The sequence below is a fragment of the Delphinapterus leucas genome, chromosome 18 (assembly GCF_059928025.1).
Source record: "Delphinapterus leucas isolate spDelLeu-1000000601 "Yukka" chromosome 18, BTC_Dleu_Yukka2, whole genome shotgun sequence".
NCBI lineage: Eukaryota > Metazoa > Chordata > Mammalia > Artiodactyla > Monodontidae > Delphinapterus > Delphinapterus leucas.
Window position 1 is genome coordinate 11,767,123 of NC_143146.1, and position 18,540 is coordinate 11,785,662.

Here is an 18,540-nt window from a genome sequence, read left to right on the forward strand (position 1 = left end):
CAGGTAATCACATATTACTACCTTCCCCAGAGTCACCCTGTATCAAATCTGAATACACTTTGCCAACATAATAGCTAATACAGCATAGTAACCAATAACAGATTTTGCTTGCCTTTTTAATTCTTTAATGTGTTTTGGTCAGCAAGGAAGGATAAGTCAAAATGATGAAAAAGAACAAATAAAATTGAAGAATTCTACCATTAATTTCATATCCACCAGTGTATGGCTCACAGATCCCAGGAAAATCACACCACCTTTTGAGTATCAGTTTCAACAGTCATGTTCTTTTTCTAAAGGGTAGTTTGGGGAAGATTAATTACCTAGTAGTTGTAACATACTCTGAGGCCAATACCTGAAAGGTGCCATAAATCAAATTAAGTATGAAACAAGGGAAATCACAAATATTAAACCCACTTCAGAACCTGAGAAGTTGAGAAGTGAGGAAGATTTATAATTATGCCTGTTGCCCTGATACTAACTTACTCCCAGGCTAAGATATGTATTCTCAGAAAAAGATTCCTAACATTCACAACAGATCATTAATATTTGGAAATGTCAACTGCCTCTGTACTCAGTAAGATTAACTTCACATGTATAGAGATATGATGCGTTAATAGTGACAAGCAATTGCAAAAATTATAGCTATTCAAACAATTCACTGTTGCTGTATCAGTGCCTAATCTCAGCGCTGTTTAGTTAACATACAGTCCACCTTATCAAAAGTCAAACCATTTCAATGAGAAAGAGAAAGTCGTTTAAAAGGCTATATATATTTCTCCTCCCTCTATCTGCTGACAGTCCACAGCTGACACTCCAGTAAAATTTAGCAACATCCAGCAGCAATGTCTCTGCTTTCCTGCCAAACTACTTCCAAACTTCCTTCCACTTTGAAGTACTTTAATCAGTTTTTGTTTGTCTAAAAACTCCTAAGAGAGACTGAGGAGAAAAAAAAAAATCTAAGTAAAACTAAGGGGTCAGCTCCTGAAGCAGAGCTTGGAATTTGCATCCGGGGGAGAGCCAGTTCGGTCCCTCTGTAGCCTAAATGAATGGAGCAAGGTGACTGGGAAGGGAGCAGGCTTCCAGCATCGCTTCCACCCGGACAGCCTCTTCTTTCTAGCTGGCAAACCTACCGCTGAGGGCAGGGGGCCGGGCCATAAGACCAGGGCAACCCAGCCCGACCCTAACTGCCCAGCCCACCTACAGCAGCCCCAGGAGCATCTGACCATCGCCCCTGGGGCTCACAGGTGGGGGGCTGGGGGCTGACTCAGTCCCCACTGACCCCTCCAGGCTGAAGTGGGGGCGGTGTCCGCTGCCCCCCACCGGGCAAGAACTACCAAGGTTCCGGCACAGGGACGGCAGATCGACCCCCAAACCGCCTGCAACCCCGAGAGTCCCCGCTGCCCCCAGCCTCCTCAAGGAGGTACCCAGTGTGGTGTTTAGTGGACAGCCAGGATGGCGGCGTCCGGTACTCACAAAGCCCACTGGAACCGGTGCTGGTGAACATGGTCCCGCCGGACCCAGAGGCCCCGCGGGGGACAGGGGGAGGGGAAGCGGAGGTGGAGGGAAGCCGGAGACCGCGCAGGCGCACTCCGGCCGGGCCGACGAAACCAGCAACTCGACTCCACTCCAGGGGCCGCCTGCGAAGGGCGCATGCGATGCTTCTCTGCCCCCTTTCCCTTCCGGCCGGGGAAGGGAAGTGGGTGCGAAGCGAAAGTGGTCCGCCTTTCCGGGTTTTTCCGACGGCCGCGGGAGCCTTAGAAAAGGAGTGGGATGGCGTGGGAGGAGCGGGTGTAACTCCTGGGAGCCGCACACTAGTGCTTTAGTGCCGCCACTCGCCGTGTGGAGCCACCAAAGCAGCTAATTCATCTGGAATGCCGGCGCGGTGATGTACCTCGCGACCTCTAACCTCTCCCAGGATTGCACGCCGGGTGCGTTCCACGCATGCTCAGTCTTTCTGGGCCGTTCCTGGAGCTGGCTCTCCGGCTGACTGTTGACAGAACTGTCTCGAGTTCCGGTGCCCAGACAAGTGCAGGAGAGGCAGCTCCTCCGAGGAAAGGGGAGCCGGAGCTGGAAGACCCTCCCTGTCGTGGGGAGTGGGGCCGTCCAGCTGCCCCCCCCTTTTTTCGCATGTCGGTCCCGCGCGAAAGCCCCCGAAAAAGCGCCAAGTGCCATGGTCCCTGGACCCTCACCCCTCCCCGCCGCGGTGGCCTGTGTCCAGGTGTCCCAGGCGCGGTGAGTCTGTGGCGGAGCGACCCTGCTCCCCAAACTTCTTCCTTGGAGTCCTGCTGGACCCATGTCGTTTAAATTTTTTTCCCTTGCAAAATTTTTACTCCTTGCCAAAGCAAAGTCACGGTTTTTAATGTTATGCAGTAGTTATAGAACGCATATGGGAAAACTGACCAACTCTGAGGCTAAATGAAAAGGATAGGCTACAAAACTATGTACGGTATACCTTTAATAAAGAAAAATTCTTTTTGAGTGCTCATAAGGGCCAGGCATTATGCTAACTCCGAAATTTGTAGATCAATAAAACACAGTCTCTGCCCTTAAGGAGAGGTGACAGTGGGCCAAAATATTAACACATTTATTTCTAGAAGACAAAAGTATAAAGTGACTTTTATTTTCTTCAGGCTTTTCTTTATTCGTGAAGCGTGTTCACAATCTTGAAATACGTTTTATGTTTAACTTAAGATTCATCCAATTGAGTTATTTTGCCGTAAAATGGTACTCTGAAGGTCCTTTATGTGTGCAGAAGCTGTCAGCTGCAGCCAGCGTAGGACAGTGGTTCTCACGGTAGGTGTGGGGACTGCCACCCACCCTTTAGGGAGTACCAAAGGCCAAAGCTATCTTTACAGTGATATAAAGATATTATTTGTCATTTTTACTCTTAATTGCTCTGGAGTATCCAGTGGAGTTTTCCACTGCACATTCGGAACAGTTGTATAACTTAATGAGCTAGTATTTTCCAGTTGACCAATACGTGGTGTTACAAAATCATGCATGGGTAAAAGATCAATTCAAACTGCAAGATAAACCAATAAATTTTGGTGTCAACAGTACAAAAGGTAGGGTTTCAGACTTCTCATTGCAACTAGTCTTTAAGAAACTACCATTTGTTAAGCTGCGGTGTCATATCAAAAAAGAATATCTGCGGGCTTCCCTGGTGGCGCAGTGGTTGAGAGTCCCCCTGCCGATGCATGGGCCACGGGTTCGTGCCCCGGTCCGGGAAGATTCCACATGCCGCGGAGCGGCTAGGCCCGTGAGCCATGGCCGCTGAGCCTGTGCGTCCGGAGCCTGTGCTCCACAACGGGAGAGGCCACAACAGTGAGAGGCCCGCGTACCGCAAAAAAAAAAAAAAAAAAAAAGAATATCCATATTATCAGAAGTGACTATTAAAATGCTTCCTTTTCCAGCCTCATATCTGTGTGAGGCCAGATTTTCTTTATATACTTAAACTAAAACAATGAATCGGGCTTCCCTGGTGGCTCAGTGGTTAAGAATCCGCCTGCCAATTCAGGGGACACGGGTTCAAGCCTTGGACCGGGAAGATGCCACAACTCCTGAGCCCTCGTGCCACAACTACTGAAGCCCACGTGCCGAGAGCTTGTGCTCTGCCACAAGAGAAGCCACTGCAATAAGAAGCCCGTGCACCACAACAAAGAGTAGCCCCTGCTCGCTGCAACTAGAGAAAGCCCACATGCAGCAACGAAGACCTGACAAAGCCAAAAATTAATAAATAAACTAAATAAATTTATTAAAAAAAACAGTGAATCACAAAAAAACAAAGCAGAAGCAGATATGGGAATCCAGCTGTCTTCTATTAAACCAGATGTTAGACATTTGCAAAAATGCTAAATAATGCTGTTCTTCCCCATAATGTTTTGCTTGGGAAAGTACAGTAATTTTTCACAACAATTTATTAGTTATGTTAACATGTAATGGGTATACTATTTTTTTAAACATTTTTATTGGAGTATAATTGCTTTACAATGTTGTGCTAGTTTCTGCTGTAGAACAAACTGAATCAGCTATACATATACATATATCCCCATATCTCCTCCCTCTTGTGTCTCCCTCCCACCCTCCCTATCCCACCCCTCCAGGCGGTCACAAAGCATGGAGCTGATCTCCCTGTGCTATGCAGCTGCTTCCCACTAGCTATCTATTTTACATTTGGTAGTGTATATATGTCCATGCCACTCTCTCACTTTGTCCCAGCTTACCCTTCCCCCTCCCTGTGTCCTCAAGTCCATTCTCTATGTCTGCATCTTTATTCCTGTCCTGCCCCTAGGTTCTTTAGAACCTTTTTTTTTTGTTAGATTCCATATATATGTGTTAGCATACGGTATTTGTTTTTCTCTCTGACTTACTTCACTCTGTATGACAGTCTCTAGGTCCATCTACCTCACTACAAATAACTCAATTTCATTTCTTTTTATGGCTGAGTAATATTCCATTGTATATATGTACCACGTCTTCTTTATTGATTCATCTGTTGATGGACACATAGGTTGCTTCCATGTCCTGGCTATTGTAAATAGTGCTGCAATGAACATTGTGGTACATGACTCTTTTTTTTTTTTTTTTTTTTGCGGTATGCGGGCCTCTCACCGCTGTGGCCTCCCCCGTTGCGGAGCACAGGCTCCGGACGCGCAGGCCCAGCGGCCATGGCCCACAGGGCCAGACGCTCCGTGGCACGTGGGATCCTCCGGGGCACGGACCCACGTTCCCCTGCATCGGCAGGCGGACTCTCAACCACTGCGCCACCAGGGAAGCCCCTACATGACTCTTTTTGAATTGTGGTTTTCTCAGGGCATATGCCCAGTAGTGGGATTGCTGGGTCATATGGTTGTTCTATTTTTAGTTTTTTAAGGAACCTCCATAGTGTTCCCCATAATGGCTGAATCAATTTACATTCCCACCAACAGTGCAAGAGGGTTCCCTTTTCTCCACACCCTCTCCAGCACTTACTGTTTGTAGATTTTTTGATGATGGCCATTCTGAGCGGTGTGAGGTGATACCTCATTGTGGTTTTGATTTGCATTTCTCTAATGACTAGTGATGTTGAACATCCTTTCGTGTGTTTGTTGGCAATCTGTGTATCTTCTTTGGAGAAATGTCTATTTAGGTCTTCTGCCCATTTTTGGATTGGGTTGTTTGCTTTTTTTGATATTGAGCTGCAAGAGCTGCTTGTATATTTTGGAGATTAATCCTTTGTCAGTTGCTTCATTTGCAAATATTTTCTCCCATTCTGAGGGTTGTCTTTTCGTCTTGTTTATGGTTTCCTTTGCTGTGCAAAAGCTTTTAAGTTTCATTGGGTCCCATTAGTTTATTTTGGTTTCTATTTCCATTTCTCTAGGAGGTGGGTCAAAAGGATCTTGCTGTGATTTATGTCATAGAGTGTGTCTGCCTATGTTTTCCTCTAAGAATTTTATAGTGTCTGGCTTTACACTTAGGTCTTTAATCCATTTTGAGTTTATTTTTGTGTATGGTGTTAGGGAGTGTTCTAATTTCATTCTTTTACATGTAGCTCTCCAGTTTTCCCAGCACCACTTATTGAAGAGGCTGTCTTTTCTCCATTGTATATTCTTGCATCCTTTATCAAAGATAAGGTGACCATATGTGCATGGGTTTATCTCTGGGCTTTCTATCCTGTTCCACTGATGTATATTTCTGTTTTTATGCCAGTACCATAGTGTCTTGATTACTTTGTCTTTGTAGTATAGTCTGAAGTCAGGGAGCCTGATTCCTCCAGCTCTGTTTTTCTTTCTCAAGATTGCTTTGGCTATTTGGGGTCTTTTGTGTTTCCATACAAATTGTAAAATTTTTTGTTCTAGTTCTGTGAAAAATGCCATTAGTAGTTTGATAGGGATTACATTGAATCTATAAATTGCTTTGTGTAGTATAGGCATTTTCACAATGTTGATTCTTCCAATCCAAGAACATGGTTTATCTCTTAATCTCTTTGTATTGTCTTTAATTTCTTTCATCAGTGTCTTATAGTTTTCTGCATACAGGTCTTTTGTCTCCTTAGGTACGTTTATTTCTAGGTATTTTATTCTCTTTGTTGCAATGGTAAATGGGAGTGTTTCCTTAATTTCTCTTTCAGATTTTTCATCATTAGTGTATAGGGATGCAAGAGACTTCTGTGCATGAATTTTGTATCCTGCTGCTTTACCAAATTCATTGATTAGCTCTAGTAGTTTTCTGGCAGCATCTTTAGGATTCTCTATGTATAGTATCATGTCATCTGCAAACAGTTGCAGTTTTACTTCTTCTTTTCCAATTTGGATTCCTTATTTCTTTTTCTTCTCTATTTGCTGTGGCTAAAACTGTGTTGAATAATAGCGGTGAGAGTGGGCAACCTTGTCTTGTTCCTGATCTTAGTGGAAATGGTTTCAGTTTTTCACCTTTGAGAATGATGTTGGCTGTGGGTTTGTCATATATGGCCTTTATTATGTTGAGGTAACTTCCCTCTATGCCTACTTTCTGGACAGTTTTAATAATAAATGGGTGTTGAATTTTGTTGAAAGCTTTTTCTGCATCTATTGAGATGATCATATGGTTTTTCTCCTTCAGTTTGTTAATGTGGTGTATCACATTGATTGATTTGCGTATATTGAAGAATCCTTGCATTCCTGGGATAAACCCCACTTGATCATGGTGTATGATCCTTTTAATGTGCTGTTGGATTCTGTTTGCTAGTATTTTGTTGAGGATTTTTACATCTATGTTCATCAGAGATATTGGCCTGTAGTTTTCTTTTTTTGTGATATCTTTGTCTGGTTTGGTATCACAGTGATGGTGGCCTCATAGAATGAGTTTGGGAGTGTTCCTCCCTCTGCTTATTTTGGAAGAGTTTGAGAAGGATAGGTGTTAGCTCTTCTCTAAATGTTTGATAGAATTCACCTGTGAAGCCATCTGGTCCTGGACTTTTGTTTGTTGGAAAATTTTTAATCACAGTTTCAATTTTAGCACTTGTGATTGGTCTGTTCATATTTTCTATTTCTTCCTGGTTCAGTCTCGGAAGGTTGTGCTTTTCTAAGAATTTGTCCATTTCTTCCAGGTTGTCCATTTTATTGGCATATAGTTGCTTGTAGTAATCTCTCATGATCCTTTGTATTTCTGCAGTGTCAGTGTTACTTCTCCTTTTTCATTTCTAATTCTGTTGATTTGAGTCTTCTCTTTTTTTTTTTGATGAGTCTGGCTAATGGTTTATCAATTTTGTTTATCTTCTCAAAGAACCAGCTTTTAGTTTTATTCATCTTTGCTATCGTTTCCTTCATTTCTTTTCATTTATTTCTGCTCTGATCTTTATGATTTCTTTCCTTCCGCTAACTTTGGGCATTTTTTTGTTCTTCTTTCTCGAGTTGCTTTAGGTGTAAGTTTAGGTTGTTTATTTGAGATTTGTTTCCTGAGGTTGGATGGTATTGCTGTAAACTTCCCTCTTAGAACTGCTTTTGCTGCACTACATAGGTTTTGGGTCATTGTGTTTTCATTGTCATTTGTTTCTAGGTATTTTTTGATTTCCTCTTTGATTTCTTCATTGATCTCTTGGTTATTTAGTAGTGTATTGTTTAGCCTCCATGTGTTTGTATTTTTTTACAGTTTTTTTCCTGTAATTGATATCTAGTCTTATGGCCTTGTGGTCGGAAAAGATACTTGATACGATTTCAATTTTCTTAAATTTACCAAGGCTTTATTTGTGACCCAAGATATAATCTATCCTGGAGAATGTTCCATGAGCACTTGAGAAAAATGTGTATTCTGTTGTTTTTGGATGGAATGTCCTATAAACATCAGTTAAGTCCATCTTGTTTAATGTATCATTTAAAGCTTGTGTTTCCATATTTATTTTCATTTTGGATGATCTGTCCATTGTTGAAAGTGGGGTGTTAAAGTCCCCTACTATGATTCTGTTACCGTCGATTTCCCCTTTTATGGCTGTTAGCATTTGCCTTATGTATTGAGTTGCTCCTGTGTTGGGTGCATAAATATTTACAATTGTTACATCTTCTTCTTGGATTGATCCCTTGATGATTATGTAGTGTCCTTCTTTGTCTCTTGTAATAGTCTTTATTTTAAAGTCTATTATGTTTGATATGAGAACTGCTACTCCAGCTTTCTTCTGATTTCCATTTGCATGGAATACCTTTTTCCATCCCCTCCTTTCAGTCTGTATGTGTCCCTAGGTCTGAAGTGGGTCTCTTGTAGACAGCATGTATATGGGTCTTGTTTTTGTATCCATTCAGCCAATCTATGTCTTTTGGTTAGAGCATTTAATCCATTTACATTTAAGGTAATTATCGATATGTATCTTCCTATTACCATTTTGTTAATTGTTTTGGGTTTCTTTTTGTAGGTCTTTTCCTTCTTCTGTGTTTCCTGCCTAGAGAAGTTCCTTTAGCATTTGTTGTAAAGCTGGTTTGGTGGTGCTGAATTCTCTTCACTTTTGCTTGTCTGTAAAGGTTTTAATTTCTCCATCAAATATGAATGAGATCCTTGCTGGGTAGAGTAATCCTGGTTGTAGGTTTTTCCCTTTCATCACTTTAAATATGTCCTTCCACTCCCTTCTGGCTTGCAGAGTTTCTGCTGAAAGATCAGCTGTTAACCTTATGGGGATTCCCTTGTATGTTACTTGTTGCTTTTCCCTTGCTGCTTTTAATATTTTTTCTTTGTATTTAATTTTTGAAAGTTTGATGAATATGTGTCTTGGTGTATTTCTCCTTGGATTCATCCTGTATGGGAATCTCTGTGCTTCCTGGACTTGACTGACTATTTCCTTTCCCATATTAGGGAAGTTTTCAACTATAATCTGTTCAAATATTTTCTCAGTCCCTTTCTTTTTCCCTTCTTCTTCTGGGACCCCTGTAATTCGAATGTTGGTGTGTTTAATGTTGTCCAAGAAGTCGCTGAGACTGTCCTCAATTCTTTTCCTTCTTTTTTCCTTACTCTGCTCCGTGGTAGTTACTTCCACTATTTTATCTTCCAGGTCACTTATCCGTTCTTCTGCCTCAGTTATTCTGCTATTGATTCCTTCTAGAGAATTTTAAATTTCATTTATTGTGCTGTTCATCATTGTTTGTTTGCTCTTTAGTTCTTCTAGGTCCTTGTTAAACGTTTCTTGTATTTTCTCCATTCTGTTTCCAAGATTTTGGATCATCTTTACTATCATCACTCTGAATTCTTTTTCAGGTAGACTGCCTATTTCCTCCTCATTTGTTTGGTCTGGTGGGTTTTTACCTTGCTCCTTCATCTGCTGCATATTTCTCTGTCTTCTCATTTTGTTTAACTTACTGTGTTTGGGGTCTCCTTTTCGCAGGCTGCAGGTTCATAGTTCCCGTTGTTTTTGGTGTCTGCCCCCAGTGGGTGAGGTTGGTTCAGTGGGTTGTGTAAGCTTCCTGGTAGAGGGGACTGGTGCCCGTGTTCTGGTGGATGAGGCTGGATCTTGTCTCCCTGGGGGGCAGGACCCCGTCCAGTGGTGTGTTTTGGGGTGTCTGTGACCTTATTATGATTTTAGGCAACCTCTCTGCTAACGGTTGGGGTTGTGTTCCTGTCTTGCTAGTTGTTTGGCATGGGGCTTTCAGTGCTGGAATCTGCGGGCCGTTGGGTGGAGCTGGGTCTTAGCATTGAGGCGGAGATCCCTCTCGCCAATTGATATTACGTGGGGCCGGGAGGCCTCTGCTGGACCAGTGTCCTGAACTCAGCTCACCTCAGAGGTGCAGGCCTGACGCCCAGCTGGAGCACCAAGACCCTGTCAGCCACACAGCTGGAAATACATTTGCTCTTGATTTTTGCGTGTCCCTGGCCTGTGAACGTAAGAGACCTGTCTCCTGAAGCTGTTAGGACAAGTAGTTCTCTGCACCTGCCCACCAGACTCTTAGAAGGGTATATAGAGGCTCTAACCAGGTTTCAGTCGTATATTCAGTGCTGATGGTGTCAACACTGCCTTACTTTCTCAAAGGCTGCATCCTTGGGTTTACTATTTTTAAATTAATTTCAAATACTTAAACAATTTACTCAGTTTCTTAGCCAATTTCTAATCCAGTGAATACCAGTAGATACAAACCCATGTTAACAAAAGCTCTTGCAGTTCTCAGTTATTTTTAAGAGTGTTAAAGGGATCCCAAGACCAAAAGTTTTGAGAACTGCTGAATTAGGAGATAAAGCACTCTGAAGTTTAAAAAAACAAATACAAACCCCTCACTTATTTATGTTCACTTCTTAAACATGCTTAATTAAATACATGATAACTCAATGTGGTATGCAGATCTTGCTTGAAAGTATTTTCAACACTCCATACCCTGAGTATACATCTCCTTTGCATTCTGATGAGCCGTGTGTGTTGACTGGTAGAAGGCTGTAAGTTTGCCTTAAAAGAAGCAAGTGTTGCCCTTGGACAGGCAGCATCGGTCTCATCTGGGATCTTGTTTGGACTAGAGAGTGCCAGGCCCTACCGCAGACCTATAAAAGCAGTGTTTAGTAGACTCCCAGCTGATCCTATGCACACTGAAGTCTGAGAAGCAGTGATTCTCAACAGGGGCCGATTTTAGACTCCAGGGAACTCTTGCCAATATTGGGAAACAATTTTGGTGTGAGAATTGGGGGAGGAGACTGCTACTGGCATCTAATGGGCAGAGGCCAGGGATGCTGCTCAACATCCTACAATACACAGGACAGCCTCCCACAGTAAAGAATTCTCCTGACCAAAATGTCAGTAGTGCAGGTGGAGAAACCCTACAGTAACTAGTGTAATTCATCTAACCTTTATCACACAGTCCCAGATCTCTTCCTGTATATCACTTCTGTTGTCCATGCCTATGTCTCTACTTTGTGTCTTCTCTGGATCATATTTATGGAGACCTAATTCTGTCAATTACTAGGAATCACCATTTGCCTCGCTGTGTCTTATTGATCTACTTTCTACATTGGGGTAATAGCAATACACCTGAGAGGGTAAGCCCCTTCCCGGGTAGGGAATGTGTTGTACAAACGTTGTATCCTACCCATTTTGAGTCTCTTGGTGTGAAGGTGTTGTCTTCCTTTAATAAAATAAAACACAGCTTCTCTAAGGTTTTAGCATCAGAAAGAAAATCTCCAGGTGAGCGCTGGGGGAAGGCTGCTGACCAAAATCCCTGATAAGCCCCTTTTCCTATATGTTTCACCCTGCCTTTGGCATAGTATTCCTTTCAAATAGCAGAGATAAACTGGACTTTTCCTAAAGATTACTAAGTAGCAGAGGGGGCCAACAACAACAACAAAAATAAGAATCACGAACTTCCGAAGTAACAAGTTCTGAACAGATGACAGCTACCATGCCATAAGGTTATTAGGCCATAACCTATCCAACTTTCTCGCTTAGGATCCCCTTTCCAAATTCCCAGGGATTCTAGTCAGCTACTTTTTGGAGGAATCAGTAGATAATGACTAGGGTTGATGGTCAGTACTTGGATAAAGTAGGCTTCGTACTGCTTCAAATGCACTTTCAGCATATAATATCTATAAAATCAATATTTATGAGAAAGTAGGTGTGGAAGCTTTTTAAAGAGCAGTTGTGTCTTTTCAATGATACAGTAATATTCATAATACATGTTTAATGAGTAGGGAGCATTTGGGAAATACGTAAGGGTATTTTTGGCTGTCACAGTGAACTGGGAAATACTGCATGGGGTCCACTGATGCCAGACCAAACCTTTTTACAAAAAAACCAATTGTTTTCTTTCCTAACCAACTTTTGACTCTCCCAGCTCATGCTTCTTATGTAGGTAAAAGCTCGTTTGTATTTATTTGAGTCGAGAACCAATTCTAATTCACATGTAAACGTGTATGCCTTGCAGAGTTTTAATTCACGGCGAATTTTCCAGGAATGCCACTAATATTGTTTTGGTTGATATTTGAAAATCAGGAGCTGTTTACCAATTCAGAAAACCACACCACCTACAACAACTCCACTCGTTGCCCTTGAGTCACCTGTATCAGTTTACGTTTATGGCATTCTTAGTGCTTCTATATTTTTCACAAAGATGTACAAATTTAGCCCTTATTTTAAAAATACTATATATAATTTAGATATTAAGAAAAGAGGTTGAGAGTACTCAGCTGAATATTTGAAAATATCCATGCTGGCAACATAGTTTTTTTCTAATTCATCTAGATGAACCCATCAAGACCAAGTGAATATTTTATAAAGAGAGACACAGAGTTGGCAAAGATAGAAACTTCAGAGATTTAAGGAAAGTTTGGAAATCATAGTGTTGTCCTTGAGATGTTTTTTTGATCCAATCTGAAGGATATGAGGTACCGTTTCTTATAGAATAGCACAAATGATACTATGGAAATCCAAACAATATAAGGGAAAATTAATTGTAACTGCTGTATAAGAAGTTATTTTTATGAGAGAAAGAAACTTAAATGTTTTCTTCTGTTAGTTGAGCAATAATGTTGTATGCAGGAGAATCTATGAGAAATCCAGAAGTAGAAAATAGGCTCTGAAATGATCTACAGTCAAAAGAATGTTGCAAGTGAATTGCAAGAAACCTCTATGATAATGAAGCTTTACTGACCACAAATGTTAAGGTTCATGGGTATAAAAACATTGGGCAGAAAATTTATTTCCATGTGTATGGACATTGGATCCTAAGAGTTGTGAAAATTTGAAATTCTTTAAAAATGTTTCACAGGAAGACCTTTTTCCTTTTCCAGTGTCATTGGGCAGCAGATGGAGCTGCAGCTACAGTCCGCCAGCAAAGTAGGGTTGTAAACATCTCACAAGTAGCAACAGCCCCATTGGTAAGTCACTGCATTACTCGTTGACAACCTCACTCGCCAAAAGCTTAGTGAAAGGCCCACAAGTCAGTGAATGTTATCACTGCTACTAATAAAATTTAAATTAATGCCTCGAGTAAAAGATTCTTTTGTAAACTTTGCAATAACATTGAAAAGGTGTTTGACTATCTTATCCTACATATAGAAATAAGATGGTGATTCCAAAGAAAATTGTTTTAAAATATTTTATTTATTCTTTAATACTAACATGCATTTTTGTTTTCAATCAATAAAAATTAAATAGTGGCATCAAAATATTATGAAGAGATTTGACATATATTGCATGTGTATCAGAAATGTTAAATCAAGTCCTTAATCTGCAAGCGAGATTGATATTATTAAAGAGGAAGGAATTAACATTTTTCAACAAACTTACTTGATTTAAGAGAAGCTCTCTTGCCCAGAATTTTCCCAGTTCCTTTATCTATAGCAGATAAGACTAGGTCTAAGATACTGGTTTGGGATTATATTGCTAATTTTGATGCTATTTTAAAATAACGAGTAGATCTAAAAGTCAGTATGGATCTACAATATCAGATTTGGTGATTAACCCACTTGAAAATGGTGAAAGATATTAGCCAATGTTTGCAGAAAATGTTAATTGGGCTAAAACATGATTTGGGGACAGAAGAATTATTTAATTATGGAAAGATTTGGATTCAGCTAGGACTTCCGTTCATCCTCCTTTAACATGAGAGCTACATTATTTATTATAGTATTTCCAAAGGCATATTTAGGTGAAGAGTTTCACTAAACAATTCTGGCAAAAGCAACAAAATGTAAGAGAACATCTGAGATTTCTTTTAACAGAATTAGGACATCATTAAATTTCATCAATCAGATTTTTTAAAATATTTGAGATTATTACCCTCTGTTTTAGTTTGGGTCTCCCCAAAAGCAGACTCTGAGGCAAAGTTTCAAATTCAGTTTCAAGTTTCTCTGGCAGTGGTCCTAAAAAAGACAACTGGGAGAATGGGAAGGGAAGGATAGATGCCAATAGAGATGAATTATCAAAAAAATTAGCACTGTGGGCAACTGAGCCAGCGCTCCACAGTCATGGTGCCAGAGGGGGAGGCAGCTGGGGTATTTATCCACTGACTCCCATCAGTTACTAAGGGCTACCCCCAAGCGGTGCAATTCCCCAGCACTTCCAGCCCCTGACGTGAGTGGGCAGAGGCTCTGGTGGCAGAGCCAGCGCTGCGGTTGGGAAGTATGGTCTCACGCAGTTGGGACTCATGACAGGGCACTGACACTGCTGCACCGTCCTGCCTCTGGCTTTCTCGTTTGTGTAGCACAATGGTAAGAAAGCTGTGCTGAGAAAATTACATATGGAAATCAGGGTGTGGGTTTTTTTACAGAAGTGATGGGTTGATATGCCTTTTTCCCTCCAGTCTTCAGTACCCACCTTAGAAGTCCACCGCATCATTTCTCTAGAGTTCTTTCCTTCCTTCCTTCCTTCCTTCCTTCCTTCCTTCCTTCTTTCTTTCCTTCCTTCCTTTTCTTTCCTTCTTTCTCTCCCTCCCCCCCTTCCTTCCTTCCTTCTTTCTTTCCTTTTTTTCTTTCTTCCTTTTTCATCTCTGTGTTCTATCACATAGTAAAGGATGTGGTCTCCAGGGTCTGAGTTTTAGAGACAGAACTTATGCCGTAACACGTGGTGGGATTTCAAAACAGGAAATCAGTTTTCTTTCAAACTTCATCACTACCCCTCAAAACATAGGGAAGTATGTTAGAGCAACTAATAAGGAGCCTGATTGTGAGACAGTCAAACTTCCTCGTCTTCTTCACCCTGACCATCTGCTCTTTCTTGGAGGCTAAGTGAAGGTTACTTCTCTTTCTCATGTCACATACAAACATGTCTGGTCTCTTGGTACCACACATGTACCTTCTCATCCTCCATTAGTTATTTTTCTGCTGTGCATTCATTTTTCTATACATCCTGTGTGGCATCACTGCTGATCTTCTTACTTCTCTTATATACAAACTAATATATTTACAGGTGAATGCAAGCATTTGTCTCCTAGTGTAGTCATGTCCCAACACCCACAGATCAAAATATGTATTATTTTCTTATACATTTCTTTCCTTTGTTTCATCGCATCAAAGTAAGGGTGTTGTATTGATTATTAAAATTATGTATAGCATATTTTTCTTGACTTTCATTTAGGATATTAAAGACAGAATTGTAGAATATTTGTTATAAAAGGGAGAGTTGGGTCTCCTAGGATTGAGAACCATTAGACTAGATGTATACAATTTATGCCATGCATACATTTGACAAACTGGAATTGGATTCTGGATGGCCTAATGTGAATAAAGACAATGCAGTCTTAGGTCATCTTCAAAATTACATATCAGATATATAAGACATTTTCTTATGTCTTGTTTTTAGGTATATGACTTATAAATAGGAGACATAGAAGCTTTTAATTATCTTAATACAACCATACATATTCCATAGCACTAACCATTGGTTAGAATATTTATAAGTTATAATCATATTGTTCACAGACAGGATTATCCTATTCCTTATCCATTTTTCTTCTCTGAGGGTAATTGTGATCAAGTGGATGGGCTCTTGCTCATAGCACAGTGCAGTGATAAAAGTGGAACGGATCCCTAGCTTTCCATTGCAAGGTTGTCAATACCACACCTTCACTTCCTAGCCCATCCATGTTGTTTGAACAAATTGAATACTCCTCATTCAAAGGGGATATTGGATATAATGCTATTAGTTTGTGTTCCCCAAAAAACCAACCTTGAGACAAGGATTTGGGTGCAAATCCCACCTCTCTACTTGAGAGGTGACCCTAGGAAGCATGATGAGGAACTAGGGAAGTGAGATAAGGAAGCGGGTAGTCAGTAATGAGTTGGTTACAACTGTGAGCACTTGGAACTAAGTCCTACTAGAGACCTAAGAGACAACAAAACATACCTCAAAACTGTCTCACCAACCACCAAGGAAGCTGGGCCATTTCACACCAACTCCCTTTCTCATTGGATGAGGTTTGCTCCTGGGGGTTATAAACCCTCCTGCACTTTCAGCCATGCTCCTGCATCCAGAGAAAGTGCTCAGGCAGAGAGACACAGGTATTTTTATGACAATTGTCCACTGAAGCTCTAGGTGACCTTCAGCGTGGACAAAGAGGATATGGTTGGGACATCACCAGCATCTGCTAAGTGGAAAGAAGGAAGTGAGGCCAAATGACCAATTCCCCTTATCCTCTTACCCCAGGCCCCAGGGCAGGACATTTTCATGGGGCTAGAAGTTTCCTTCCCTTGATGGATATGGCTGGGGATTGATGCCACATAAGTGACTTCTCTTGGACCATGATGTAGCTGCCCTGGATCCTTGACAGGGTGCAAGCTGGATTTCAGGGCATCATCAAAACAGGACAGACAGGCCAAACTTCATAATCTCATCCCCTGCCTAGGATATGTCCTCTTATGAAACTGCCCAGCCACCTCCTGTCCATCACAGCAAGGCCAACGCCCAAGATCTACTTCCCCCAGGGTTGTATCAAGAAGTGGGAGCTTATCTCTCTCTGGCTTACTCAGAAATGTGAGGGTCATTATTGGCTCAAATGTTTAATTTTGCTGTGCATCTCATGGCCAGGTCATGCCGACCAGTAATAGCACATTGATTTGATGTGTTCAATATAATGTTCTAAAACAAGTCATATTCATTTAATCTTTTATTTCTTCTTTTCCCAAGCTGAGATAATCATAACAATTTTGTGTAGGAAACTCCTTATCACTCTTATTTCCATTATTAGTAATATTTACTATAGTAAATCCATAGAAATACAACAGAAATATGCATACATGGAAGAGTATCATTACCATAGCAGCTGGTTAAAAAAAAAAAAAGAGAGAACACGTGGCAATATTTCCTAAATTTCAGGAAATGAGCTGGAGATACAAAATAAACTACTAAAGACTGACGACCATCATATGCCATTTAATTTTGCTTATTGACTTTAGCTTTTCTATTTTCATTATGTAAAACTAAACTCAGGACTCTCTTTTACCTGCATCTTCAGTTCTCTCCCTGTTGCGAGTTGAATTGTGTAGCCCCCAAAACAGGTATGTTGAAGTCCTAAACCCCAGTACCTGAGAATGTGATCCTATTTGCACAAAGGGTAATTGCAGATTAGTTAAGATGATGTCATAATGCAGTAGGTGGGACCAAAGTCCAACATGACTGATGTCCTTATAAGAAAATGTCCCAGGCAGACACAGAAACAATGCCATGTGACCACCAAGGCAGAGATTGAAGTGCTGTATCTCCAAGCCAAGGAACACCAGGGATTTCTGGGAAAACACCAGAAAATGAAAAGAGCAGGGAAGGATTCTCCCGTATAGGTTTCAGGGGAAGCACAGCCTCCAGAACTGTGAGACAATAAATTTCTGTTTTTTTTTTTTTTTTGCGGCACGCGGGCCTCTCACTGCTGTGGCCTCTCCCATTGCAGAGCACAGGCTCCAGACGTGCAGGCTCAGGGGCCATGGCTCACGGGACCAGCCGCTCTGCAGCGTGTGGGATCTTCCCAGGCCGGGGCATGAACCCATGTCCCCTGCATCGGCAGGCGGACTCTCAACCACTGTGCCACCAGGGAAGCCCTAAATTTCTGTTGTTTTAGGCCACCTAGGTTGTGTGCTTTTTGTGGCAGTACTAGGCAACACTCTTCTCTTTAATTCATACATATATAGATATAGATATATAGATTTTTTTTTTTTTTGGCTGTGCTGCACAGCATATGGGATCTTAGTTCCCCGATCAGGGATCAAACCTGTAGCCCCTGCATTTGAAGCGTGGAGTCTTAACCACTGGACAGCCAGGGAAGTCCCCTAGTTCATATTTTAAAATATCTTACTCTGTCTGGTATTCATCTGTTACCCCTTTCCTCTTTCTTCATTTCCACCTAGGTAAAAGATGAGATTTTACTTCTGCCCACCAACCACAGGGCCACAGCTCACCATGCTCTTTCTAACAACCCCCTTGTCCCAAAGGTGACAATATGTTTGATCTCATATGCCATGTGTCTGATGATAAGACCATGAACCCAGAAATGCACTGATAAAATCTTTCTGCTCATGATCACGATGCTCACAAAATCTAAAACTGCTTTAAGTTAAGGCTGTTGTTTTCTGGTCACTCCAGCATCAAGGAGAAACTACCAGTTACTCACTCTCCTGGCTTTAGCGCCTCTTCACCTGACACCCACCATTGCCACAGTCACGGCTCCCACCTTGACCTCCCTCTGCAGATGAACCTGTGGTCCTGTCACTAGGTCTAATTCTGATGTAGGGTAAGAGTAATTTAAAAGGTTCCAGTCCCCTGCTCTGTGAGGGTGGCTGGATTCCATGCCCTCAGACTCCTTTGGCACCTTGGGCATCACATTCCTCTACCAAAGCCAGTAGACACTAAGTGCACTCATCGGGTAATTGCCTATCTCCTCCACTCAACTGCAAGCAGGGCCTGTCTTTCATCTTTGTTCCCCCAAATCTTGGCCCAGTGATTGGCACACAGTAGGACTTCAATATACATATTTATTGAATGAGGTGAATGAGCCACACTTGCTGCTTCCCCAGTTCTACAGTTGGGTGGGCTCCAGCTTTTCCCGAGATCCAGTGTCTATCTCATGCCCCAGTGAATGAGTAGTGCATGCCCCATGCTCCCAGACTTCTCACACTTACAGTTATACTTTGCTGACCCCG

The 18,540-nt window shown here is 41.6% G+C and overlaps 2 protein-coding genes across 3 annotated transcripts in view; one reads left to right on the top strand and one right to left on the bottom strand.

Annotated features, from left to right (window-relative positions):
* Positions 1 to 1,617, bottom strand: part of UBAC2 (UBA domain containing 2) — a 155,960-nt gene extending 154,343 nt beyond the window's left edge. The window contains exon 1 of the mRNA XM_022576852.3: positions 1,474 to 1,617. Coding sequence (XP_022432560.2) covers positions 1,474 to 1,504 — 31 coding nt within the window. The 5' untranslated portion in view covers positions 1,505 to 1,617. The remainder of the gene's footprint in view (positions 1 to 1,473) is intronic.
* The window catches only part of LOC115803254 (uncharacterized), a 68,395-nt gene continuing 51,235 nt past the window's right edge, over positions 1,381 to 18,540 (top strand). For both annotated transcript variants that reach the window (XR_004023938.2, XM_089899412.1), the window contains exons 1-2: positions 1,381 to 2,232; positions 12,703 to 12,789. Coding sequence is in view for 1 of the 2 variants with exons in the window: in XM_089899412.1 (XP_089755538.1) it covers positions 1,942 to 2,232; positions 12,703 to 12,789 (378 nt within the window). In the remaining variant the exon portion in view is untranslated. The remainder of the gene's footprint in view (positions 2,233 to 12,702; positions 12,790 to 18,540) is intronic.